Source organism: Natator depressus, chromosome 4, assembly GCF_965152275.1.
Source record: "Natator depressus isolate rNatDep1 chromosome 4, rNatDep2.hap1, whole genome shotgun sequence".
NCBI lineage: Eukaryota > Metazoa > Chordata > Testudines > Cheloniidae > Natator > Natator depressus.
The window spans coordinates 90533231-90561067 of record NC_134237.1 but is presented as its reverse complement, the minus strand read 5'-3'; the positions used below and the strand labels follow the sequence as shown (position 1 = coordinate 90561067).

The following is a 27837-nucleotide window of genomic DNA, read 5'->3' as shown; positions in this document are numbered from 1 at the left end:
ATTCTGAGTAAGCAAAGACTATGGTATCCATGTTGGATGAAAAAAGATGTAGATCTGAGTGTCTTCTGCATGTTGATGACACTATAGGACAAAACATCTCACAATCTCCTCGTGCTGCCAAATAGCTACATTGAACCTGAGAGGAGATAAGATGGAATGCTGGAGGACTCCAAATGAGAGCCCCTTGGGAAAGAAAATGTGTCTTTGCTACCTTTTGGGATCTTTCAGAGGAAAGAACAAATTGTCTGTACAGATCTATCTAAACCTTTGGTCAATACAATCAAAGGTTGATGAAAAGCCTAACTAAATCACCTCTCTTCATTGTTTGAAGGAGATAGATGGTATTGTTATCCTTGGGTGACTATCAAAAACTAGAGTTATAGGGACTGAAGAAAGAGGGAGATTATTGATTTATGGTAATCACTAAAGCTGTTAACATCAAAACAGTCTCTTGAGTGTGAGGCACTTAGTACTGGATGTTAAAGGTGGCTGGCAACCTTTAATCTTGAAAGGAGGCATTAGCAAGCGTCACTAATAATGGGTTTTCAAGCTCCTTGTTGATGCTGGAATACATCTCCCCTAAGATCTCACTTAGACCATGTCCACACTAGAGACCTTACGGTGGCACAGCTGTACCAATGCAGCTGTGCCACAGTAAGATCTCCCGTGTAGCCAATCCATACCAATGGGAGAGCATCTTCTGCAGACATAGTGCTGTCCACACCGGCACTTCTGTTGGTGTAACTTATGTCACTCGGGGGATGTTTTTTTCACACCCCATAGTAACATAAGTTATACCAACAAAACTGCTAGTGTAGACATAGCCTTAGTAAAATTGTTGACTGTAGTTTGCTTGCGTAATGCAAACATAAACTCTCCTGAAATGAAAATGAATCTTCACAGTAGTGGCTGGGGGACTTGTATTTAATCAGAGCTAAATCTACATCATACAGCTGATATTAGTTAAATATGAAGAGTGTTTGGGCATGCAAGGGAGGGAAAGAGTGGCTTGCATTGCTTTCCAGTGATGATGCCTTCAATTCATTTGTGGCACTGAGGGCTTCTGGGACTATCTATCACTGGTCTTCCTCATCTGGAAGGGTGGTCTGCCAGAGTGGGGTTAAAGATAAAGTTGTTAAGGCTGTACTCAGCAGACCAAATGAAGAGAAGTAAATTATGTATGTTTTTTGTTCTTTTTTTCATAACTTCAGAACTTCTCTCGAAAGTTACATGTTCAGCTTTTCAAGTTGCTTATGACATTTCATGACTCATGAGTATCTCATTACTGGAGCAAAGTAAAATAGTATGTGAAAGACCAAACAGTGTTCTCCTCAGTCAGGACTTTGGGGGTTTGTCTTCTAAGCAACACCAAATGAGTACTGCCATGTACATTGGCCAAACTGGACAGTCTCTACGCAAAAGAATAAATGGACACAAATCTGACATCAGGAAACATAACATTCAAAAACCAGTAGGAGAACACTTCAACCTCTGTGGCCACTCAGTAAAAGATCTAAGGGTGGCAATTTTGCAACAGAAAAGCTTCAAAAACAGACTCCAAACAAACTGCTGAGCTTGAATTAATATGCAAACTAGATACCATTAACTTGGGTTTGAATAGAGACTGGGAGTGGCTGGGTCATTATACATACTGAATCTATTTCCTTAAGTTAAGTATCCTCACACCTTCTTGTCAAGTGTCTAAATGGGCCATCTTGATTTTTCACTACAAAAGTTTTTTTCTCCTGCTGATAATAGCTCATCTTAACTAATTAGCCTCTCACAGTTTGTATGGTAACTTCTAACTTATCGGTATATATATCTATATCTATCTAACTATATGTTCCATTCAATGCATCCAATGAAGTGAGCTGTAGCTCACAAAAGCTTATGCTCTAATAAATTTGTTAGCCTGTAAGGTGCCACAAGTACTCCTGTTCTTTTTGCGGATACAGAATAACACGGCTGCTACTCTGAAACCTGTTGAGAGTACTGAATATTTAGAAGTTTTCTAAATATCATAGGGTGTATCATCCCCAGGTACAGGAAAACCCCAAGAATATGAACGTTCAGAGTTTACCTCATAGAGTTCCTTTCTCATCGCCCCTACAGCATATCAGAAATGTTTCATAGGCCTGCCAAGACCAAGTGGCAGGAGGAGATGAAACTATACATATTTTCTTAGAATTATGTGGTTGTGAGACCCCTTTGTGTTATACCTAATGCCCCCTTTCACTTCTGGCAGTACAGCTCACTAAAGAGTTGTGCTGACTGCCTGTGGGCTGACCCCAGCACTGAATAACACAGGGAATTAATGCGGAAACTGTCAGCATTGATTCTTGGGGGTTTGCAGGGGGATGATGCCAAGTAGAGTAGTTATCCTCCATTTTTGCACCATCAATCCTCAAGCTCATATGCCCACCCATATCACATTAATGAGCACAGTGATTAGAGATGGTCAAAATTTTTCATCCAGAACTTTTTCTCCCCCAAAAAGGCAGATTTGAATCAACCAAAACATTTAGGGAAATTGTGGAGATTTTGGTGAATTGTTTTAGTCAAAACAAACAAAGAAAAAAAGTTGGAAATGTTGAAACAAACAAAGAAAAAAAGTTGGAAATGTTGAAAGAAACTACTTTTCAACCAATTTTCAATTCTGATAGATAGTGAGGCATAGACATAGGAAGGCCAGATAACAGGCATTTCAGCAAAGGCTTCTGTATGAACAGGAAGAGATTATTTAATGGGACTGAGAGGAGGAAGTGCTAGATGAGAAGGGAGTGAAGTACAAAGAAAGGTCCATTATGTAAACAGGAGCAAATCTGCAGAAGATTTTAATACAAAATAAGGCAATTTTGAGCTGGATCCTGTAATGAATGGGGAATCATTGGTAATGATACAGGATGATGGTGGCGTAGTTGCATTTCTTTGTACAATACATGTATGAAAGTGGGCAGCAATATTTTGAACATGTAGGAGTCTAGAGAGCGGTGACTTGGGGACAGAGATGTGCTAGTTAAGTCAAGAAGAAAAATTAAGGAAGATTTCGGTGGTGATGCTATGAAGGCAGTAGAAAACAGGCAGTGTTGTGGAGCTGGAGATAGGCAGGTTTGCAGATGGAGCACTCGTGTTCAGAGATTATGCCAGATTATGGTTAATGGAGACAAATTGGGGCATCTAAATTAGGGAGGGAGATAGAGGAACTGGAGCTGTATAAGATGAATAGTAATGGGTTACAGAGCAGTAATTCTGTTGGTATAGTTTAGTCAGATATGACTTTTGCAGATTATGCATGCAGGTGAGCTGCAAAAAAAAAAACCCAACAAAAACCCTAAAATATTTGCTTTGTCATGCAAAATTCAATGTGAGAATCTGTACCTTTAATTTAAAGGTATATTTCTGGTTATTAATTTCTCTTGCAGTCTGGCAGAAGCCCAGATGGCTCTTGAAGAGACAAAGACCAAATCAGCCACTACCCTTTTGGCCGCAGAGGATGAAATTGTTCATCTAAAAGCAGCGTAAGAAAAATGTGATGTACTGTAGGGCTATTTGTGGCGGCAGTAAGGCAGCAAGCAAAGACACAGTTTGTGATTTGTTTGTGTTTTGTTTACATTTTTATAATGCTCAATTCCCCATTGTCCTATGCAACTCCAAATAAAGGGGAATAATTCCTCCTACTAACACATGAGACCAGGAAAAGGCAAAGCTTTTGTGATGTGTCGTTCCCCTTTATAAAGTTGACTGGCTGATCCTGATCAGTTGTCTTCTAGACTCTAGCAGTTGGATACAGCTCTTTTGGCTGGATAGGCTTTGAGGGGTTTTTTTTCCCTCTGTGTTCCTCTCTTCAGTTGTCTGGGGTTAGTTACAGTTATTTATGCACGGGTACTTCACTAATAATCTCTTTCTTTATTCTTCACCTCACTTTTCTTTGGAGCATTTAGAGATATAGCCCATTAGTTGCAGTGGGTTTCATTATCTCTCTTGGCCAGAGAATACCCAACAATAAGCATGGTTTGGACACATCTGGCTTTCTCTTAACAGCCAGTTGGTTAGAGCTTTGGCTCTGTGTATAGAGAGGCCCTGTAACTTAGTGGAAGTAGATCCATGGTGTGAGGTCCCATGTTGGTTGTATGTCCAGTGTGAGTAAATCATGTGTCAGAGTTCCCAGGAGTGTCATATGCAAAACCTGAGATGTATTAACAGGAGTGTTGTATGTAAGACTTGGTAGATAATTATCCCCCTCTACTTGCCATGGATGAGGTCTCAGCTGGAATACTGTATGCAGTTCCAGGCACCACAAACTAAGAAATATGTGAATAAATTGGAGAGAGCGTCCAGAGGAGAGCAGTAAAAATTATAAGATGTTTAGAAAGCATGACCTCTGAGAGAAGATTGAAAAAATAGGACCTGTTTAGAGAAAAGAAGGGACATAGAATCACAGAATATATGGAAGGGAACCTTGAGAGGTCATATCTATTCCTGTGTACTGAGGCAGGCCAAGTATATCTAGACCATCCTGACAGGTGTTTATCTAACTTGTTCCTAAAAACCGACAATGAAGGGGATTTCACAGCCTCCCTTGGTAACCTATTCTAGTACTCATCTATACTAATAGTTAGAAAGATTTTTCTAATGTCTGACCTAAGTCTCCCTGGATATGGATTAAGCCAATTACTTCTTGTCCTGTGAACACAGAGAACAATTGATCACCATCCTCTTTATAACAGTCCTTAACATATTTGAAGACCATTAACAGGTCCCCCCTTGGTTTTCTTTTCTTAAGACTAAACATTCACAGGGTTTTTTTAAAAAACTTTTCCTCATAGGTCAGGTTTTCTAAACCTTTTATCATTTTTATTGCTCTCCTCTGGACTCTCTCCAATTTGTCCACATCTTTCTTAAAGTGTGGCTCCCAAAAGTAGACACAGACTCCAGATGAGGCCTCAGTAGTGCCAAGCAGAGCAGAACAATTACCTTCCACATCTTCCATATGACACTCTTGTTAATATACTCCAGAATGATATTAGCCTTTTTCACAATTGCATCACATTGTTGACTTATATTCAATTTGTGATCCACTATAACCCCCAGATACTTTTCTGCAATACTACTGCCTAGCCAATATTTCCCCTTTTTATGTTTGATTTCTTCCTTCATAGGTATAGTAACTTTGCACTTGCCTTTATTGAATTTCATACTGTTGATTTCAGATGAGTTCCCCAATTTGTTAAGGTAATTTTGAATTCCAGTCCTGTCTACCAAAGTGCTTGTAACCCCTCCCAGCTTGCTGTCATCCACAGATTTTATAGGCATACTCTAGTCCAGAGGTGGGCAAACTATGGCCCGCGGGACTGTCCTGCCCAGCCCCTGAGCTCCTGGCCCAGGAGGCTAGCCCCCAGCCCCTCCCTTACTGTCCCCCCTCCCCTGCAGCCTCACCTTGCCGCGCCGCCGGTGCAATGCTCTGGGTGGCGGGGCTGCAGAGTCCGGTCTGACCCGGTGCTCTGTGCTGCGCGGCACAGCTGCCTGTCCTGATGCAGCCGCGCCGGCAGCCACCGGTGCTCCAGGCAGTGCGGTAAGGGGGCAGGGAGTGTGCGGGGGGTTGGATAGAGGGCAGGGGAGTTTGGGGGGTGGTCAGGGGTGTGGATGGGGTCAAGGCGATCAGAGGGTGGGGAACAGGGGGGTTGAATGTGGGCAGGGATCCTGGGGGGGGGCAGTCAGGAAGGAGAGGAGGGGTTGGATGGGGTGGCTGGGGGCAGTTAGGGGGGCGGTCAGGGGACCAAGAGCAGGGGGGGTAGATGGGGCAGGGGTCCCCAAGGGGCCATCAGGGGGCGAGAAGCGGGGCAGGGGAGGACCATGCCTGGCTGTTTGGGGAGGCACAGCCTCCCCTAACTGGCCCTCCATATTATTTCAGAAACCCAATGCAGCCCTCAGACCACAAAGTTTGCCTGCCCCTGCTCTAGTCATTAACAAAAATGTTGAAATGTACCAGACCCAGAACAGACACCTGTGGGATCCCACTAGATACCTCATCCTAGTTTGACAGCAGAGCACTGATAATTACTCTGAGTTTGGTTTTTCAACCAGTTGTGCACCTATAGTAATTTCATCCAGACCACATTTCCTTAGCGGTGACAGCTTAGTTGACTAGTTCATTCATCCTTCTTATCTCCAGGTCAATGCTATCTTTTAACTAGCAGAAAAGTTTTGATCTAACAGGATGTAAGATTCTTCTGATATTTGGCTTTTCAAAAGAGGTGATTTAATCATGCTTGTTAAGCAAGATGCCTGCACTCTAAATGTAATGGCAGTGCTCCACTGCTTGAAAATAATGGGGACCTTATATGCCTAATAACATTGTAGGAAATGGTGTAAATTTTCTTCAGTTCACCTTTTCATTCAGGACATTTAAGATAGAGAGTGGACTGTTCCTGACAAGAAACCAAGCCATAAAAGCTTTTAAATCACATCCTGCTCCCTCAGAAGAAAAGCCTGGTGGGGTTTCTTGCAGCCCAAAGAATTGACCCCAGTATTTCAGGTTGATTAAGAAGTCCATTCTTTCAGTTAGCTGGTTGTTGTACAACTGATATACTGGAAAGAAAAGGAGAGTTCTTGATTTTAGGAACATTCCAAAATTTCCATGCTTGGGTAGGTAAGGTTTAGCCATATATCTTTATAAGACACCTATCAGCATGGTATGTAAGTACCAAGATGGACTAAGGTGTTCTTTCATAATCAATGGATTGTGAGGCTGAGAATCATGTTTCTGCCTTAATCCAGTTGGCTCTGGTTACACCTTAGGTGTGCCTGCCAGTCTGGAATCCATGACAACATGTCTGGATATCGTGTTCTGAATGCATTTTCCTAAGTGTCTCTCTAACTGTGGTTGCTTAGTCATTGATCACCTCAGTTTCAGCTCTGTCTGGCTGTTCTTGTCCCTGGATCTAATACATAATCTCACCTGATGCTTGCAGGATAACAGTAATTGGCAGAACTCAGCGATGATTCCCAAATAGGTTCTGGGAGTAGATTCTCAGATACTAGCCTTTTGAATGGAGTGCCAACTTGGGGCACAAAGGGACCCATGCTTATGGTCTTTCCCAAAGAAGGGCTCCCTTCATATTTTGGGTAGAGACGAGATCATGCAACTCATTGCTTCAACCTGGAGCTTAAAGGCCAGGTAGTAGGGATCCAGATAAACATACCAGCATAAATTGAGGTTTGGGGACAGAAAGCATAAAGATAAATGTGTGAGGACCCAGCCCACCAAATCTTCTTGCAGCAAGAGAGGAATTTTTTACCATTCTCAGTCGTTCATGGATATAGTAGCCCTGAATTTCATGGCAGTCTGGCCCAGTGAGTCAGATCTAGCTAGAGGAATTGAAACTGCATGAGTCCTTATTCTTAATATGTTTTAAATTACCTTATAGGTTCCTAAATAAAGTGCAAAGTAGCGAGAGTTCTGTTTTTCATATTCTGAGAATCATTGCCTCTGAGGCTGAATACTTCCATCTGTAGATACTTCCCTCACCTATGAAAGGATAGCCTATTCAGCAGTCATCTCGGTTGGTTACGTGTATACATTATGAGGCAGATCCTCTGATTCATAGACCTGATGGTCATGAGGCTCCTGGTCACCTTTGATTATCAGCCCAGTTCTTGAGCAGGTGCACATGAAGTTTTTTAGAATGGTTATCTTGCTCTTCCTGTGTGTAAGCAGGTTATATGTTCCACATCTTAGGTTCTGTGGCTCTTTGATCAAGGCTTACTCCACACAAAAAATTAACCTCATGATCTCTAACAGGTGATACTTGTATACCTTTCAGATCATTACAGATTTGAGCATTCCTCCTTTGAAAGACAGGTCCTGTATGCTGTAGTTCATCCATTTTCTCCGTTTTTCTTAGCTATACCCGCTGTTCTGATACTGGGTACCTGAAGTTCCCATTTGCCTAGGAGGACATAGAAGGATCTTGGAGACTGGTAATTTCTGATCTGTTAATTTGATTTCTCCAAATCCTGTACATAGAAACCCAGACATCCATTTGCTGTTGTTGTTGTGTCTGGATTTCAGATAGTTGTCCTGGATTTTTTCTGAATTTTCCTTGTAGATTTTTTTAAGCTGAAGAAGATGCAAACTGATCAGAGCCAGGCAGCCCACTTTTAGAGAGAGTGATGTCATAAAACTTTGCCTTTTTTCTTTCTCTATCTGCTGGAAGGAAGTAGCTATATCCACGTATCTGGTTTGGTATAGTGGAACTTAAACAGGATAGAACCCCAACTGAAATCAATGGGAGTTTTTCCACTGACTTCAGTGGGAGCTGTATCAGGCCCTGAGACAAATACATGTTTTCCTCCTTTCTTTTCTGCCTTCACTGCACTGTGGTTTTTGTTTGTTTGTTTTGTTTTTGTTTTCCAATGATACTGAGAAATTATGCATAAATGAACAAGAGAAATTTGTTCTTTGGTTTCATGGCCCAGAACAGTTGAACACATTCAGCAACTGAACATTTTATAATAATTCATGTATGGTATATTACTCTACGTGTCTGGTTTTTTCTTTAAATGAAAAATGCCAGGGTATTTCTGAAAGGACTTAATTTTTAATGTATATTTTAACCCTATGAAAGAACTGAAACTGCTCTGATCTCAGCATGCTTTCATCAACATTTTTCTCCAAAGACGCTCTTATTATCACTGTGCTTCTATGTCAGTAGAGCAATAATTAATCTGGATTCTGGCACTGTGTGTCTGTTTTTTGGAGGCGTCTAAAACTGTATTTTAATCCTATTCAGTCTGTTATTCTTTTCTTGAAATTTTATTGCTGGGTTATTTATTATTTTGTTCAATTGATCATAGTTAAGGAAGGCTATTGACTGTTTAATTTGGCTTCCTTTCTAATTGTATTCCTTCTTTATTTTAAAAAAATCTGATTATTTCATAGTGCAACTTTTAGTTTTTAATGACCACTCATTCTCACACTCTAGAATTACCTCTCATACTGTAATCAGCCAGGCACCATTAGTATGAGGGTTAAAAACTCTCTCACTCACTGATGCGCTTCTGGAAATAACAGAATTTGAATGGGTCATTTGAGGAGAGTGGAACATCAATACAGAAAAAGTAAAAATCTTACAAATGAAGATGAAATGGTCAGCTGGAACAATTTACAATAAGCAGAACAAATAAAGGAGCAGAGGACGTGCATCCATTAGTTCAAGGTAGAGGCTACTTAGTCTGCTCCATCTAAATAGAGGGGAATCAATGTTGGTTAAAAGATTAATGAGTTTACCTTAACAGGCTTGAATAAAACAGAATGAAGGAACAAAGTGCCAGCCTTTATAATATGCTGTATTTTTATATAATAATTAATAATTGATTTAAATAATTAATTGGTAAGATTTTTAACTTTTTCTGTATTGATCCACGATTCTCCACAATTGACCATTCAAATTCAGTCATTTCCAGAAATGCATTGGTGAGTGATGGAGTTTTTATGACTCATATTGATGGTGCCTGGCTGATTACAGTATGAGAGGTAATTCTGGAGTGTGAGAAAAGAAAATTCACAACATTCTTTACAATCTAATTTATGTGAAAACTTAAAGCCTGAAGAAAGCTAAATACCAAGGGGCCAAAAAACTGATGAAGTATTATGAGTGATTAAACCATGATTATGATGAAGATGAACTATTTGTAATGTGGAAGCATCAAGAGGCCTCATCCTGATGGTGCTAGGGGCTGTATAAACATATAAAGAAAAGATGGTTGCCCCCAGTTACACCAGTGCTGAATTTGGGCTGTTGATACTGCAATGGAGCATGTTTGAGTTGCTGAAATTGACATTCTGTGGCCCTTTTGATTAAACACTAGTTTTCTTGGTCTTATAGCTCTGGTGTTGTAATTTGTGTTAGCTTTAGACACTTCACACAGAATTTCTTAGGCCGTGCAATTTTTTAAAAATTAACTTCCAGCAGTTTAAGTTGTCCATTTTATTTTTAAATAACATATAGAAAAGTTTAAGAATCTACTGTAATTTTTTTACCCTTTAACTGAAAAGTTCTTAAAAACTGCAAATTAATCAGCAAGTAAGCATGAATGTGTGGTAAACTGGTACCTTTTTTAAACAACAGATGAGTTTTTAAGGAATGCACATGGATGTCCATAGCTGCTTTTCAGAATGTTGTTGTGATTTTTCACAGAACACATTATTTACCACCATTTGTTCCTATTAATGATTTAGGAACACCCACAGACCCAATATCTCCTACAATCTCCATAATGTTCAGACCTTTTTAGTGTAAGTGGGAAACCTGATAATGTTCTACTGATTTTGGATCAATAGTTTTATAGAGAATGTATAATATTTATTAAATAGAAAATTTAAAACTTAACTCCCACTCACGCTAGACTAGCATTGAAAGGGGATAATGTCAAGTTTTTCAAAGCCTAGAACTTGGTCTACTGTATGTGCCCCATAAAGTGGGTCTTTTCTTCTAGTGCTTTGTTTTTCTTTTCTATATCTTTAAAAAATTAATCCAATATGTGGTGGCTGCTCTTTTAAATTTGTGACTTAGTGTGGGATTAGCAGTGAACATAGCAGGGTACACGTACTCTAACTGGCTTTAATCTATAACACGTGGCACTGTTTTTCTTATGAGTAAGGCAGGCACCTTTTAAAGAAGGTCTCTGAAGGTGCAATAATTATTTGCAATTATTATCTGCAGTTGCAATAGTTATTTCAGACAAAAAAAGATGGAAACTCTTCAGATGACCTATATAGAACTACAGATGAAAATCATCACATTTTGTACTTAAGCAGCTTGACGGGTGTGCTTGTGAATAGTGTTAATTGACAAATTGAATTAAGACCGCTACTTTTTCCTTGTCTGATTTTCTTGTGTCGTTATTGCAGACACCCTGTCCTTCTGACACCCTGCGTTGCCTAGTCATGATAATTGTTAAGGACACTGTGGCACATGAACTGCATGGCACTGTTTTTCCTTTTTACTACTTTCTTATGAGAACATAAAAATGGCCTTACTGGGTCAGACCAATGGTTCACCTAGCCCAATATCCTGTCTTCCAACAGTGGCGAGTGCCACATGGTTCAGAGGGAATGAACAGAACAGGACAATTATTGGGGGATCCATCACCTGTCGTCCACTCTCAGCTCCTGGAGCCAGAGGGTTAGGAACACCTGGAGCATGGGGTTGCGTCCTTGACAGTCCTGATGAATGGCTATTGATGGACTATCCTCCACGAATTTATCTAATTCTTTTTTGAACCCAGTTATACGTCTGGCCTTCACAATATCCCCTGGCAACAAGTTCCCCAGGTTGACTGTGCTTTGTGTGAAGAAATACTTCCTTATGTTTAAAACAAACATTCTGCCTATTCATTTCATTGGCTGGCCCCTGGTCCTTGTGTTATGTGAAGGGGTAAATAACACTTTCCTATTGGCTTTCTCCACACCAATCATGATTTTACAGACCTCTACTGTACCCCTCCTTAGTCATCTCTTTTCTAAGTTGAATAGTCCCAGTCTTTTTACTTTCTCCTCATGTGGAAGCTGTTCCATACCCCAGTTCCTAATGCACCTAAATCTTCCCTCCCAGAATCATTGTGTCATTCATGCAATGATACCCTGCAGTTCTAACTGGCCCTGCATGTGGAACTGGGTGCATTTCAGAGAATGCTACCATGAAGGTCCTGGACTTTAGTCTCTTACCAGTAGCCTAAATTTGGCCTCCAGGACCCCTCTCCTACCTTTCTCAATGTCATTGGGACCTACATGTACCATGACTAGGATTCCGTGACTTTCTGTGACCTTTGTGACTTCTGCAATGGTCAGTGTGGCTGACCCCAGGGCTGCCCATGCAGCTGGCTCCGGGGACAGCTGCTTAGGTGGCCCTCGGGACAGCCACACTAGCTTCTGCTGCAGCGCTGCCCCTGGGTAGCTGTCCCCAGGCAGCCACCCAGAGCAGCTGCAGTCCACGGTCCTGGACGGCCATCCAGAGCAGCCATGGCCCGCGGCCTCCAGCAGCAGTCCCCAGACATCATCCCCTAGCAACCGCCCTCCTCCCAGCAAAAGGTCCCCCCCACCCCCCAAGATTTAGTCACAGGTATTTTTAGTACCTGTGACTAAATATAAGTCATGGACAGGTCATGGCTGTGAATTTTTGTTTATGGCCCATGACCTGTCCATGACTTTTTACTAAAAATACCTGTGACTAAAACATAGCCTTAACCATGTCCCACCAGCTCCTCCCTGGCACTGCACATAAGTCTATCTAGATGTCTTGAGAGGTCTGTATCTTTGCACCCAGCAGGCAATTCACCATGTGGTTGTTCCAGGCATCACAAACCCAACATTATATATTTCTAATAATTGAATCCCCCATCACTATTATCTGTCTTTTCCTAGTAACTGGGGTCCCCTCCTCTGGAGGGGTATCCTCCGTGTGAGAGGATACCCTGATGTCATCTGAAAGGAAGTTCCCAACTAGGAGATTGTTTCCCTCCACTCCAGCTTGATGTTCTCCTTCCCTAAGACAGGCAGGGTAGAGGGGGGGGATGACCACTCTCCTATGTTCCTGAAAGTCGCATCTATGTACTTCTCCCTTAGCTCCTCCAGTTCGGCTGCTTTGCTCTTCACAGCTCAGTTTTGGTCTTTGATGCCCATGAGTTGCTTGCACCATATGCACACGTACATCACCTGCCCACAAGGCAGGTAATCATACATGCTGCATTTAGTGCAATAAACTGCATAGCCCCCTCTCTGCCGCAGGACTCCTGCCTGCATTATTTTTACTCTTGCAGGGTTTATTTATTCTGTTTCTTTTTTGTTTGTGTGTGGGGGGGTGTTATTGGCCTAAGTTAGGAGCATGTTTGTTCGGCATATCTGCCTCTCGCATGCCCTTGCTAAACTCCCTTGCAAAACTGCCTGGTTTGCTGCTCCTGTTAGTTCGCTCCTCTGGTCAGTTATTAGCTGGCTTTTTAAACCCCTTTTCCCTCTGAGTTAGCCATTCCCCCTTGTCAAGGGATTATGATGCATAAAAGTTTTCCTTCCCCCACCCATCTCTAGAAAAAAACCCACTAGTTTTCTTTCCTGATTATTTATTTCATTAGAAATATCTGCTCCGCTCTTGCCTCTCTTTGCTGGAATTCCTTGCTGAAGGAATTGGAGGACTTGACTAGTGATGTCACAGGAAACGAACACTATGGGCAACTTGTCCCCCTCATGTGAGGCAGGAAATTCCCTTGCCCTTGCCACAGTGGCTGTTCTTACATTACATGTAGATCTTCCCTCCCTGCATTAGAGGGAAAAAGATCTGCAGTTCAGGTGGCAGCCTCATTTGGTATCGCTAGTCAAGTCCTCCAAAGATCTCACCAGTAAAGAAAGGGAAGGAAGGACATAGAAAACATTCAGAGTTTTGTTTGGTTTTTGGAGTGGGGAGAAGCAAAGGGGAAAGCTTTGAGACATCTGTTATACATAGTAAAGGGCAATATAAACATGTATAAAATTGCTTTGCAGGGCGTATAACAATATTTAAGAATCATCATTATCTCTCCCTCTTTTGGGGTGAGGGAGAGCTTCAAGTTACAGTCTCATGTGACATCATTATTCAGGACCTCCAAAAATCTTGCCAAGGTACTCCTGCAGAGAGAGGAAAAGGAGGACCTGATGTAAAAAAACAAACAAACAAACAAAAAACCCAAACACCTTTTTAAAAAAGTTTGAGACTCTAATTAATTTGTGACACACAGGAAAGAGACTGACCTTGTTCACCTGACATGGTCCTAGAATACATAAGGGTAATTAATATCCCCTGTCACATGACAAAAACAACAAGGAGTCCGGTGGCACCTTAAAGACTAACAGATTTATTTGGGCATAAGCTTTAATGGGTAAAATGTTATAGACTGTCCAGGAAGACTGAAGTGTTCTCCTACTGCATCTGAAGAGGTGGGTTTTTTACCCATGAAAGCTTATGCCCAAATAAATCTGTTAGTCTTTAAGGCGCCACCGGACTCCTTGTTGTTTTTGTGGATACAGACTAACACGGCTACCCCCTGATATTTGTCACATGACAAGAGTCTGTATACACAGTAGCAATTAAGGGGGAAAAAACAATTCTGGGTTGGTTTTGCAGTTCATTGCTAACTATGGGGTTCTTTGTGTTTCTCTCTAGAAGTTAACGTCCCCATTATTTTTACAAAGCTTTTTGTATTTAATATGGATTAATAAATAGGGCATTTAGATTGGTAGAAGGGCCCCCTGTGACCAGTTTTATGTTGTTTAAGTCTGAAGGCTTCCCAAGCACAGGAGGAGAGCGCTCTGAGGAATCTGGATCGTCTGAATGATTATGAGCAACAGGTTCAAATACTAAAGGATGAGATTACCATCCTGGGTGCCCAAAAATCTGTTCTTCACAGCAGGTATGGACCCTAATTTGACAAATCTTTAAAACATAAACAGGAAGAAAACCAAAAACTGAATTTATGCTCTCCCAAGCTAGGATAACATAAGTTGAGCTGCTACTGAAGAGGAAGAGAAATTGCAAATACATAGTTTTAGACTGAAAAGAAAACATAAACTAAATTTCCCCATCCTATAATGAAGCAACATAAACTTTTCCACCAAATGTATTTTGAAGGAAGAAAGTGGGGAAATGCACAAATATTTTCATTTCAGCCTGTTATGTTGAGCTTCAGGAAATGTACCAAAAGGACAGCCTTGCAGAAGCCGCGAAACTTCTTATGGGCAGAAGCAATGCGTTATTTCTTGCTATAAGGCTTTTGGAGCACCATGCCATTCCAGTACAAGACTGTTTGCTAACTGTGTCATTTAGTCACTGTAAATTGGTAATGGAAGAGGAACAAATTCCTGAAGTTTTACTTTTTAAAATTCTGTTTCTCTGGTACAAAGTGCTTACCTCCACATGCTTTTGGAACTGCTTTAACTATATTGATTTAGAAACCAGTTTATGGGAATAAGCTATACTGGGATACACACCTTTATCTGGTATAACAGCATCCATACTCGGCCTTGTACATCTTTAACAATATCAGTATAAAACCACACCCTTAAGCAAAATAGTTAAATTAGTATAAAAACTATGTGTAGACCAGACCAAAACATTCTAAAGGTAATGATGTGACCTTAAAACTACTTTTCATCACTCTTTTAGACTTGCACGGAGTCGCTCTCCTTCTCCAAGGCCCTGCCGAAGTAGATCACCTAGTCCTCTACCACTCAGGAGCTGCTCACCTGGCCGAGCCAGGCTTACAAATGCTGCACGTCATGCCCACCTGGTGGCTCGCTTTAGTGATATTTATGCTCAAGAACGCTTGGATGCCCAGACCCTTCTGAGGACTTATATCGATGATCTGGAGATAGTGCAGAGGATAATATATGTTGCAGCTGTGGTATGAAATGTTTATAGTTTTTTCTGTTACAGTTTGTGCACATGACACATACTTTATGTAAAAATAATATGACCTGGCTGGATTACGACTTGCTTCACTTGATACTTTTTGTTGTTGTTGTTGCTATTTTTCATTTCAATTCCCTCAATTTAGTATCCTTTTTATCTTTTCCCTAAAACATGGCATCTCCTGGCTGCCGGGCCCATTGTTATTACTCTGAATCACACCACTTCATTTAAACTAGTTTTAAAAATGAATATTTACGAGTGACTAAGACCTGTCCATAGGATGCTTCACAGTAAGTCACGTGAGATAGCTAGATGCATGTTTTCTGATTGTTCTGGGTATCATATAAGAACCCAGGTAGGTAGATGGAGCAGGAAACTGGGAGTCAAGAGGAGTTCTTAATTCTATTCATGGCTTTGCCAGAGCTCACTTTATGGCCTGTGGCAGGTTGTTTTACTTTTCTGTGCTTCATTTTCTCCCTCTATAAAATTGATGTAGTATTTAGCCATAGCAGAAAGATATTGTGAATCTTAATGGATATGGTCCTGAGAGGGATTGAGCACCTGCAGCTCCCATGGATGTCCCTGGGATTTGTGAGTGCTCAGCACCAAGCCTTGATGGCAAGCATTGCTGTGTAAATGCAAAGTGTTATTTTTCCCCAAACTAGCAATTTTCAACCAAATTACACAATCAAACTACAAATCCTCTTACTAACAGACAACGTGTACTGCTGTAGACATGTTATGCTATAGAGCTTAAGATTCTAAGTACAACATCCTGTCCACTGACATCTTTGAATGTGTTAAACTGCAGTACTTGATTTTGCAAGTGATGGAATCTTATGGAAAAATAGAAAGTTCTAGCTGGAAAGTCTAAAGCATTCTAATCTGATTTGTCATCTGGAATTTAAAAACAAGTGTGATGTATCTGAGAATACCCTCCCTAAGGTGTATTGTTTCTAAACACCACCATTTTAATATGAGAATTTTTCTCCCCAGGAAACTATAAAGACATTTGGCAAATTTATCCCTTGATATCAGTGAGGTTACTCTGGGAATATGTCTGGGCCATTGTTTGAAAATCAAACCTATTTTCTTGCTCACAGAGTTCTAAATATAAATGGCTGTTTGAACATTTGCAGGAGTCTTTCCATGCAGCGAAGATGGCCTTCAGACAATTCAAAATGCGTGTGAGAAAGACTCTGTCTCTAACTCACTCAGGGCCTGAATCACTTGAAGACACTGTCCTGGATTATATAGTTCGCCATGAGGATCTATATGATGTTCAAGCCAGTGTCAATGTAAGTCAGAGGCAATGTGAAGCTTGACTATTAATATTTTGTACAAACCTGCAATCCATCTTACTTTGAAGTAGTTTTATTAGGGAGAAGATAACAGCATTAATTTCATTTTGTTATAGCAATAAGTTTTCTCATACAGTAATATAACATGCTAGTGTTTGTATCTGTTTGATATATTTTTATCTGTGACTGTAGTGTCTGTTTTTGCAAAAGTAATGCCATTTGGAAAATAAAATCTAATTACAGTAAATAAAACAATTGTATGATGCTTTCAGTGGTAGTCTAGAGAGCATTGTACTGCACTCGAAATCAGTATATCAGTCATAGGACTGATGTCATCATTAGTGCTGATACTGTGATGTCATTTTAGAAATACATCTTTTAGAGGTAATAGTCCCTGAAATAACATAAGACAGCATCTTTGGTGTTCTGTGTACCTTTTATTAAATGGGGTTTTGTGGTAGTGAAAGTTAGGAGGGTCAAGTGTTTCAGTATCGGCCAGTCTGTAATTAGAAAGCTTTGGTAAGCTCAAATTCATCATCACTAGTGAGTTACTAGATATGTTATGTTTATTTTCAGGAAGTAATTCGTGCCATGAATATCAATCCTAAGATTTCATTCCCACCAGAAGTTGACTTCATCATGATCAGCAGTTTGATTCGGGAGTTGTGCCGTGTAGCTTTTTCAATGCAGACCTTGGTTCCTCCCCTCGATATTGCATTTGGTGCAGATGGAGAACTTTTTAATGAGAGCAAGTAAGAACTCTGAAATATTCAGTAATAGACTCCTACCATAGAAATTAGAGATGGAAATGACCTATCACGCCACATAGCCCATCCTTCAGCCAGTTCAGCCTATTTACATTAAGGTTTAAGATTGCTGGTAAACTTTACTTGTTTAGTTTGAGTCCTGTTTCCCTACTATGTAGCAAATTTGGTAGATAATTCAAGGGTTGTAGAGGAATATAATTTCCAAAGTATGCAAACTTTGGGCAATATATTTCACTTATTAGTCACTTTTTCAACCAACAGGGCAACAATTTTATCTATAAACTCCAGTCTCATGTGTATATTTGATTATAAAACCTATAAAAACTAAAAATATAAGAACTATCTTCCTCTCACTGCCAAATTCCCCTCTGCCTCCAGTGTTTTAAAAATATTTTTCTTGCTACTTCCTCCATTGTTACTTGGCCAATTAATTAGAAGCAAATTTCCAGTGAGCTCTGACAGATGGTGCCTGCCTTCAAGGGTCTCACAAATCTCAGGATTCTCTGCACATCCTTTCTGGCAGCTGTTCTGTGGATTCTTAGCTCTCTTGTGCCCCATCATTACTTGCTGCCACAGCTCAGTATGGAAGGAGAAGCCACTTCTTAGAGAAGTGAAAATCCTTTGTAGAAATGGGATTTTCTTTAACATTTTGTGAACTAGGGTTTAAGGGCTCTTTCAAGGCTCACCGTTGGCTGCTGTGTGAACTGATAGAGAATCCTAGAGCACTTCTGAGGCCTTCCAAGCAGGCACCAGAGGCCACAGCTCAAAGGAAATTTGCTTTCAAGGAGAAAGAAGTTAAGTAAGGGGGAGAAAAGGAAGGCAACAACAGCAAAAAGGTTTAAAATAATTACTTTAGAACTGGAGGGAGGCAGAGGGGAACAGGTGAAGTAGTCAGGGAGAGAGAGGAGGAATGAGAGGAAGGTGAAGCTTCAACGGGACTAAAGCAAAATCAGACATGATCAGAAGACATGGGGATAGCCAGCTGCTGACCAGCCAGCTGTTTTGGCTATTTTAGAAGGGCAATGGCCCCTAACTATTTTTAGTGTTATCACCCTTTCTCAGTCAACTATATGTGTTTGGCTTTCAAAAGACCAGGGAGGGAGACAGAATATAGAACTAATACATTTAACAAACCCCTAAAAATTCCAAAAATAGTTTTTCTAGACTTAAAAATGTCACTGGTTTATAGGTCATTATCTCAGGATCTTTAAGGGCAGGGAAGAAGTCATGTGTCCCACTGAAAAGGTGGACCTCTCCAGTGCTAAGTGTAGATAGCGCCTGTTTCTAGCCCTCATGGATCATGAGATACCAGACCTTAAATATGTTTTTAGTCAGGATTGACCATTGCCCATCTGGCACCTAAGACCAGGGTAACTTTGGGAGTGGAAATGTTAAATTTTAAATTATTTAAAAAGAAAGCATTGCAGCAGTTTGAAAGTACTCAGAGGTTTTAAGGTACATGAAAAGTGCAATTTATAACATTGATATCACCAATAGACATGTGATGTAGATAGCTTTGTGTATATGTGTTTAGGTAATATGCAAGTATCAATAAACAAGTGTGCTGACAGAACCCGTTTTAACACAATGATAAATTTTCTCTTGTGGCATAAAATGAACAGCTTCTTGTTGCCATCTGTGGCTTCTGACAAAACTAAATATGGAGGGTAACTTTATGATGCTACTGTGATAGACCTACTGAAACCCGTGACGTTGGGGAGACTTTTGGTCTACAAGGCCTCAGATTGAGGGAAAGTCCTATGTTTAACATGGAACTGTGGGGAACTGACTGTGGGCAGGGAGGGAGAAAAAAGATAGATAGAAGGGATTTGTTGGGAGTGTGCAAAAGTGCAGCAATTACTGGGAGGAGGAGAGATTGAAAGGATTGGTGTCTCCCAAGGTAACTTTGCTGGGGCCCCCAGAATCCTAAATCTGGCCTTGCTAACTAGTGTGCCCAAAATCCTTTAAACTGGTTTCTTTGAAGGAAACTGATATTGTCCATTTAATATTTATTCCTAATTCATTTTTATTGTTGTATCTTTAATGATAAGCAGTCCCAGGAAGATGTAATATACTTCGATTATCCAAAACTGCACTTCATGTTGCCTGTCAGTGATGAAAGGGCTTGCCTGGGCTAAGCAGGTGTGCATCTGATGTGAGAGATTATTGTAACAAAACTTCTGTTGGCAGTGGCAGGCCACATATACCTATGCTAGATGAGTTTCACACAAGTACATTCCTTTTTTACACTTTATTTTTACATGTACCATTGAAATATTGTTAAGAAACATATTTACAAGCTGTAATAAATATTCTGGCCTTATCAAGCGTAGCCATCACTGGTTTCTTTTAGCATTGACATGGTAATATCCTCTTTGCTGTGTTTGAACAGATACCGTCGCAGCTATGATTCTGATTTTACAGCTCCCTTGGTGGTCTATCATGTGTGGCCTGCTCTGATGGAAAATGATTCTATTATTGTGAAGGGAGAGGCAGTCTCAAAGAGAGGTGCTCTGGTATGTACCCTTGGACTTGCTAAGGAAAGTCATCCTATTTAAATTCTCATGCAACTCTACTACAGGCAGAATTATTGTGTATCAAATCTTGATATTTATTTAGGGCCTGATCTTGTCAACACTTACCATGCATTTAATTTTGTGCATATGAGTAGTCTCATTGGCTTCAACATGCCACTCACGTGCTTAAAGGTTAACATGTGAAATGTTTGCAGGATCAGGGCCTTAGTTAGGGAAATATTCTTCTATTCATATACTTAAGCCTTGACTTCAGCAAAGTAAGGCTGCTCCCAAATTTAGTTTGAATGAATGTACTTTTCTTAATATAGATCTGTGTCATACTGTGTTTTGTTGTAGTGGTCTTGCAGGAGCAGGAGTAAAAGCAGAAGCAGAAGCCGCAGCATGAGCCCTATTCTGTCTCATTCTGCAAGCCCCAGCCGCACCTTGGTACAGTATAACACATCAATCATTTTACACTCAATATAATTAACAGAATCTAGGCATTCTGTAACATTACAAGCCATGCGCACATGTTGAACCTGGGAAATAAGCATTCATATTGACAATCTTGTGTGGAGTAAGATGAAGCATTATACTTACAAATAGGTACTTACATACATCTGTTTCTGCATGGTGCAAAATAGGTGTTGAGTGTTACCATTTTAGTCAAATATGTAAAATTTGTTGATAAATAATGTGGTCAATTGCTTGACCACAGTTTGGTTTGTTATGAAATATATTCAAGTGGCCAAAATAATTGTCAGTCAGGTTTATTGCTCTAAGCCAATAATGACAGAGTAAAGGAAAATGGTTCTCCGTGATACCATTCTCCGGGAAGTCGTCTTGTGCAGCAATGTTACGTTCACCTTATGCAGAAGGTGAGCTCCCAAAATTCCATGTTTCTGCCGGCATTATTTCTATGATGATTTTACAAGTTACACATCTCTTGATATATCACTGAAATCCAACCCATATGTTCCAGTTCCTCACTTTTTGTTCTGTTCCTTCCTTATCTTTGTTTTGGATACTAGCATTTAAGGTACTGGTCCATGAAGGTACTTCCCTGGCTTGTACTAAGACACACAATAAATGTATCTTGATTTTGACAAATTTCCTATTTGCTTGTGCCAAATGCTTACTTTAGCAAATTGCAAGGAATTATGGGATACTTACCATAATCCTGTTCACTTATGCTATAGGCGACTTTAGGCTACCTCACTATTACAATATTTGTGCATAATGTTATTGGTGCTTAATACATACTTATATGGTGTGTGTGTGTGTGTGTGTGTGTGTGTGTGTGTGTGTGTGTATTAGGGGCTCACCTTCTGCATAAGGTGAATGTAAAATTGCTGCACAAGATGACTTCCCAGAGAATGGTATTATGTAGAACCATTTTCCTTTACTATGTTTATCAGTACCGTACACGGCTAGCGTGTGTGTGTGTGTGTGTGTGAGAATGAAAAACTATATGGTAAACTATCCTTACTGCAGATCAAGTATAGACTAATGAAAGTATTGATAGATTGTTGGTCTTATGTATATTATTTGCTGTCCTCCCTGTCCAGTTCTTAGGGTGACGAGACAGAAAGTGTGAAAAATCAGGACAGGAGCTGGGGGGTAATAGGTGCTAATATAAGACAAAGCCCCGAATATCAGGACTGTCCCTATAAAATCAGGACATCTGGTCACCCTACAGTTCTACAAGTCTCCACCTTCTCTGACTTCCAGTCTCTCCTAAATTATCAAGTACAACCACCCAGAAGAATTTTAGGGCCCTCACACTACATATAAACAGCACATTGTCCCTTCTTCTTAGAACTAGCAGTCTAAATTTACCCTCTAATGGAAGGCAGGAGCAACAAATCAGTGAGGTGGGGATAGGGAAGAAAGGACTGAGATCCCAAAAATAAGATTATGGGAGTGTGCAGCAAAGATTTTATGCAATTTTTGAATGATATTTGATATATTTGAATGATATTTGACTAGTTACAGATATATATAATTTTAAAATTGTTGAATCATATTTATTGTGTGTCTATCTATCTATCATTAAGGTATTTATTTAATAAATATTATATAGATGGAGTATGTGGGGAGGTGATTTATTTTTATATATAAATATACATATACATACTCTGTGTGTGTGTGTGTGTGTGTGTGTGTGTGTGTATAAAAAAATGTGGGGGTGCATATAAGAAATAAATGCCTTATCATTAACAATGCCTTGGTAGACTCACTTCTTGTGGGTGTCATGAAAGAAGAATGAGAGGAGGTAATCTGCTGAATTAAGCTTGAAGGTGGTATAGAGAGCCCTTCTCCTAGTTGCCTGGCTGTTGGGTCTTGCCCACATGCTCAGGGTCCCACTGATCACCGGATTTTGGTGGGGAAGGGATTTTCCCCTAAGCCAGATTGGCAGAGACTTGGTGGTTTGTTGCCTTCCTCTGCAGCATAAGGCACAAGTCACATGATAGAATCATCTGGGTTTATCCTACTTAATCAATTCCATATCATTGAGGGGCTGCAGGCATTGGTAGCATCTCAGTCTCCCCTGTTCTCTGCCTGGAGCACACAACCATTTAGTCTTCTGAGGACTGAAATGCTTTAGTCTTATCCAAGTTACTGGGCTCAGTACAGGGTACCAGGGTGAAATTTAATGACTTGTGACATACAGGAGATCAGACTAGATGATTTAGTGCTCCTTTCTGGCCTTAGACTCAATGAAATCTCTGAAATCCACCCCAGTATAAGCTCTACTTTGCATCATTCATGTAGTAACATCAGTGCAAATTTTCTGACTGTAGACAGACCCTGAGATGCTTGTCTGGAGTGTAATGCCTTTTTTGAACCTGGTCTGCTGACTTGCTCTTTGCTGTTTGCCTTGCAGTTACCTCGAAGTCGCAGCCCTTCCCCGATAAGGAGCGGAAGCCCAAGTAAGTGGGCGTATTCAGTACACAATGCCTCCTGGTTTTCACATTAAGTGCTTGAAAGATTGAGTAAAGAGATCAAATAACACTGTGCACATCTTTGTCTCTGACACACTTGTGTTGTTTTTAAAATGAGTGGCCCTTCACTTTTTCATTTTGTGAAAAGGCCGATGTTTCTGACTTTTGTAGAGCACCTTCTTTCTCATCCCTTCCAAACCGTTATCACAATGTCTCTGACTGCTAGTTGCCTTTATGCTATGGCCAGCCAAGTATCCCCACAGCTTCCTACAGAACTGTCATATAGTAACTACAATTTGGCCCCTCTTCGATGAGAGAAGCAGGCAACTCTATGACTACTGGCTCTATACCTACAAATTCCAAATGGACTGGCTATCTGACCAGGATGAAATGAGGAATTTTTCAAAATTTCAAATGAAGTCCCTTCTTGAATCCACTCAGAGTAGTTATTTAGAAAACTATTCATACTGAAATGTGTATTTTTCTCCAATAGGACTTTAAATTAACTGGATGTGTTTCTGTGATTCTGTACATCCGGATCAGTCAACTTCAGTGGTGCCTCCTCCTGTTCCAAGAGTACCTCAAACCTCTCTTAAGATAATGTGAATGGCAGTTTTGTGTTACTCCAAAGGGAGGGTTAAATGTTGTTTTCACTTAGCATGTTTTTATAAGTTTAGTAGGTTTTTTATCATTATAGAAATTAATTGAACCAATTTGATAAAAAAAATTGCATAGACATTTAGGATCATACTCATATGGCATAGAGTTTACACAGCTCTTAGCAACCCTTGCAGAAATAGAGCAGCAGATCTAAGGATCACATCTAGAACATTTTTACCTGAAATGAAATGATGCCATTTATTTTGACGGCATATTTAACATCACATGAACATTACAACTTGTTGAGATTAGCTGTTACTTGAAAACAATGTCACTAGATGGTGCTTATTTACATTTCGAGAAGGCAGCCCTAATCTCAGGATGTGAAACTCTTAATTACTTGGGTAGCATGGTTTTGTCGTTGATGTATCAACTGAAGGTGGTCTCTATTGCCTGACTGATGAAATACCAGTAGTTTATGACTGGCACATGTGACTACGGCATTTCAGTCTCCAGGTCTTCAGTTACATTGATTTATGAAAGCACATAGCTAATGGGTTGTATGAAGTGTGCTGGTTTTGGCCATGGAATTCACTATGCTTGTTAAATTCAGCCTGTTACTGAAGAAAGAAATCTCACTAGTGGTTGCAATTTGGACCTTATTGATATTTCAAAAGTGTGTCACTGAACATTTTGAGGTTTGAAATACTTGCTTGGGATGCATTAACTATTGAGTATCTCTTCCAAATACATACAGAACACGATTAGAGCCTCCATTTGAACACAATCACAAAAACGTGGCTATTAAAGACAGTAATTTGCTGCATTCTGAATTAAATAATTGATTATTTTGGTCTCAGAAGTATCTTGGTTCTTCTGCCATTTTAAAGGATTTCTTGTCCATTTGTAAAAACTTCATGTTAATATCAGAATATTTGTTTCTAAGAGAACTGATTTTCTTTTTTCTCTCCTGAACCTCATCTGTAGGGCCAGCCTTAAATACAAGCAACACAAGTGACTGCTTGGGGCCTTGCTCTTTTACATAGGAACCTAGGATGTGTAATAATAGATCTGACCATTAGTTCATCAAGTCCAGTATCTTGTTTCAGTCCAATACCTGATGCTTCAGAGGAAAGTGGAAATTTTCCATAACTCAGCTTCGCTGTTGTGGAATGTAAATGGCTGCAGGCAGGAGGAATTCCTTCCTGTCCCCTGTTGCAATCAGCTTATGCCCCAGAACATGAGATTTCATTACTTTCATTGTAACAAAATTCACAATTGTACACGCTGTTAGTCATGAATGTATTTAACTCTTTAAAAATTCACCTACATTCATTAATTCCATGACCTCTCATAGGGGTCCTTGTGCAGACTTGGTACACTCCCTTCTTCCTCCCCACAACTGTGGGGCTGTTTGAGGCTTTACAAACTTTAAGACCGGCCCAGCCCAACTTCACTATACACTACTGTAACTATAATGTCACAATTGGTGCCTGTATACACAAACTGTGGGCCTGATTTAGCTCTGACCCTGGTTTTATACATATGTAATGTAAGAGTTATTCCTGATTTACACCAGGGTGAAAGCTCTATGGGGGCTGGTATATGCAAAATCATTTCCACAGGTCCTCAGAATGAACTGAGAGACACACCGAAATGGAAAAGGCACTCAGGTACGTTGTGGGCTCTCTTGTTGTCTGTTAAAATCAATGCACGGATGGCCTCTGAAATGAACATTTAAAGTAGTTTGTTCCTTCTTATAGGTTCTTATATTGTTAGTTACAGCCAGGGAGCTGAGGTTAGTGTTATACTGTATACTTACACATCAATCCCTTGATTAATATCGCTACATAAATGTCTTGATTTTGAGCACTTGCAGCACTGAAGTCAGTGATCATAAGAATGGCCATACTGGGTCAGACCAAAGGTCCATCTAGCTCAGTATCCTGTCTTCTGACAGTGGCCAATGCCAGGTGCTTCAGAGGGAATGAACAGAACAAGTAATCATTGAGTGAGCCATCCTCTGTGGCCTGATATAATCAGACCCCTTCTTCAGGTGTCTAAATATGGATTTAGGTGCCTAATAGGCCAAAATGTTCAAAACGGGATGCCTAAGTAATCAATATCACAGAATCTAATAATTGTTTCAGGCCAAAGAGAGAGGTTTTTGTACTATTACTGTTCAGGTTTTATACATTATTTGACTTCCACATGTTCATTACAAAGACACACTAGATCACAATCTCTGTCATTTGACACATATTGTTCTGACAAGAAGCAGATTTTCATAACCTAGTATTAGAAAATTAAATGTCATACAAAAGAGACACAAACATATTTAATGGCCTGGGATCCATGATTGACCTAGAGACACACCTCAGCAATACCTTTAGATGAAGTATCCCGCAAAGAACTAAAAATGCAAGTTCAGAAACAAAGATTTAAAACACTTGAGGACCACATCATATACAGAATTCACCAAATGAGCTGACTGAGCACTCTGGTCACTTGTCTCAAAGTAACAGAAAGTTTAAAAGAATTAAAGTGAGTGCACGCTAGGTTTTGCAGGGAGAAAGTGGCTTCAGAAATACCTTGGAAATGTAAAAGTTAAATAAAAAATAAGCTTGATAAACAGTTCTCACTCTCTACCACATTGATCTGTGGAGCCAATAGCATTTAGCAAGGTGCATGATGCCATTAAGAGAATGATGTTTTTTTATTGGGCTTCATTTCAGGTCATTTATAGTCATTTAAATTAGTGAGTAGGTCAGACAAGGGATTTTTTTTTTTTAGTGATGAGCCAGACATTAACAGGCTATATACTGCCCTTTATCTACATGCACAACTCCTCCTGACAACAGTGCAATTTGTACATGCTGATCAATGTCAGTGTATGATCCTCTATGATTGACTTACATGTGCAATAAAGCACAGTGGCCTTATAAAAAGGGAGCTCTGTAATTTCTCTCAAGTGCTAAGTGGAAGAATCACCATACAGGAATTGTATAGCACACATACATGTTAATAAAGTATTAAAAACCTTCAGGGAGAGCAAATGTCTTATAACAAATCAGTGTAAATGCCACACCAGTAGTCGTAACAAAATAATACAGGTGGCATAAATACAGAAATGTTTGCTGACATGATTTTTGTAAGCTGCAAAATGAATGTGATCAGTGGGGTTTATGCTACAAGATTGTTCCAATACAGTGTTATCCATGATGTCAGTGATAATCCTGAAGTGTTGGGCCAAATTCAGAGCTGATCTAAGCCCTGAATAATCCCACTCAGATAAATGAGATTGCCTGGGATGTAAATCAGCACTTAATATGGACCAGTGCATTTGTGTGGACATAATGTATGTTTTATATAAACGTTGTAATAGCTGAAGAGTTTCCCCTGCATATCAGCACTGTCAAAGCTGATTTTGAATGGCTGAAGAAAAGATCACCCCACAGTCCAATCTAAATCTGATATCTTTTTTTATTACCTATTTCTGAGGAGATACTGTGGCATCAACATATGGATTCTCCTTCACTTTCCCTTCTTCTCTATGAGCAAATGATTTTAATATATCCCAGAATATCACTATATACAATCAAGAATTACCAAGATGGATGGCTCAGCTTACTATCACGCAGTGGGAGATCCAAGTTCAGAAGCAATCTTGTGCTGCTTTTCCACCTATCTTGGGGTGGGAGTTTGCGATGGTGATGCTGGGCCAGGGTAGTATACATCACTCTAGGAGGACCTGGAGAGGAAGTACTTTGCAGAGGAGGTAAAAGCTATCCAATTACCCAAGGTGGTAAACACCCTTCCATCTTCCTGGACCAGCTGGTGCCCTTTAATCCTTCTTTTGCATTTTTGCCAGTCTGTTTTAAATGTATTGCAAAGAATGTCTTTATATACAAGTGCCATCAGCAATTAATTCTCTTCTTTAGCCTTAGATAATATAACTTTGTCATAACTCACTCATCTTTGATTGCAGTTGTCAAGAGAATTATGTTCTTAGTTTGATTTGAAATAGCCTGGCTTTACATTAAAGAAACTTGAAAAATGAATTTATTTTGTGTGCAAGTGTTTTAGCATATGGTACTGTGACAAAATTCCTGCTCTACCTTGGTGGGTCTTGCGCTTATTGGCAGATTTGCTCGCCTTGGAGCTTCACGGCAGCCCTCAGCTTGGCCGTTTTTCTGAATTCACAGTCCAGGTCGACTCCTCCTGTGTTTGACCAGGAGTTGGGAGGATTTGGGGGGAACCCGGGCCTCTAC

At 40.1% G+C, this 27837-nt stretch overlaps 1 protein-coding gene across 10 annotated transcripts in view; it reads left to right on the top strand.

Moving 5' to 3' along the window:
• The window catches only part of SPATA18 (spermatogenesis associated 18), a 43150-nt gene extending 15979 nt beyond the window's left edge, over positions 1–27171 (top strand). For 2 of the 10 annotated variants that reach the window (XM_074951415.1, XM_074951421.1), the window contains exons 5-12: positions 3423–3518; positions 14305–14439; positions 15192–15429; positions 16577–16735; positions 17315–17490; positions 19898–20021; positions 20379–20468; positions 22909–23433. In XM_074951415.1, the coding sequence (XP_074807516.1) occupies positions 3423–3518; positions 14305–14439; positions 15192–15429; positions 16577–16735; positions 17315–17490; positions 19898–20021; positions 20379–20468; positions 22909–23001 (1111 nt within the window). In that variant the 3' untranslated portion in view covers positions 23002–23433. Of the gene's footprint in view, positions 1–3422; positions 3519–14304; positions 14440–15191; positions 15430–16576; positions 16736–17314; positions 17491–19897; positions 20022–20378; positions 20469–22908; positions 23438–23459 lie in introns of those variants that run through there. The other 8 variants (XM_074951425.1, XM_074951417.1, XM_074951420.1 and 5 more) reach the window with 8 other exon arrangements.
• The last annotated feature ends 666 nt before the right edge of the window (positions 27172–27837 follow it).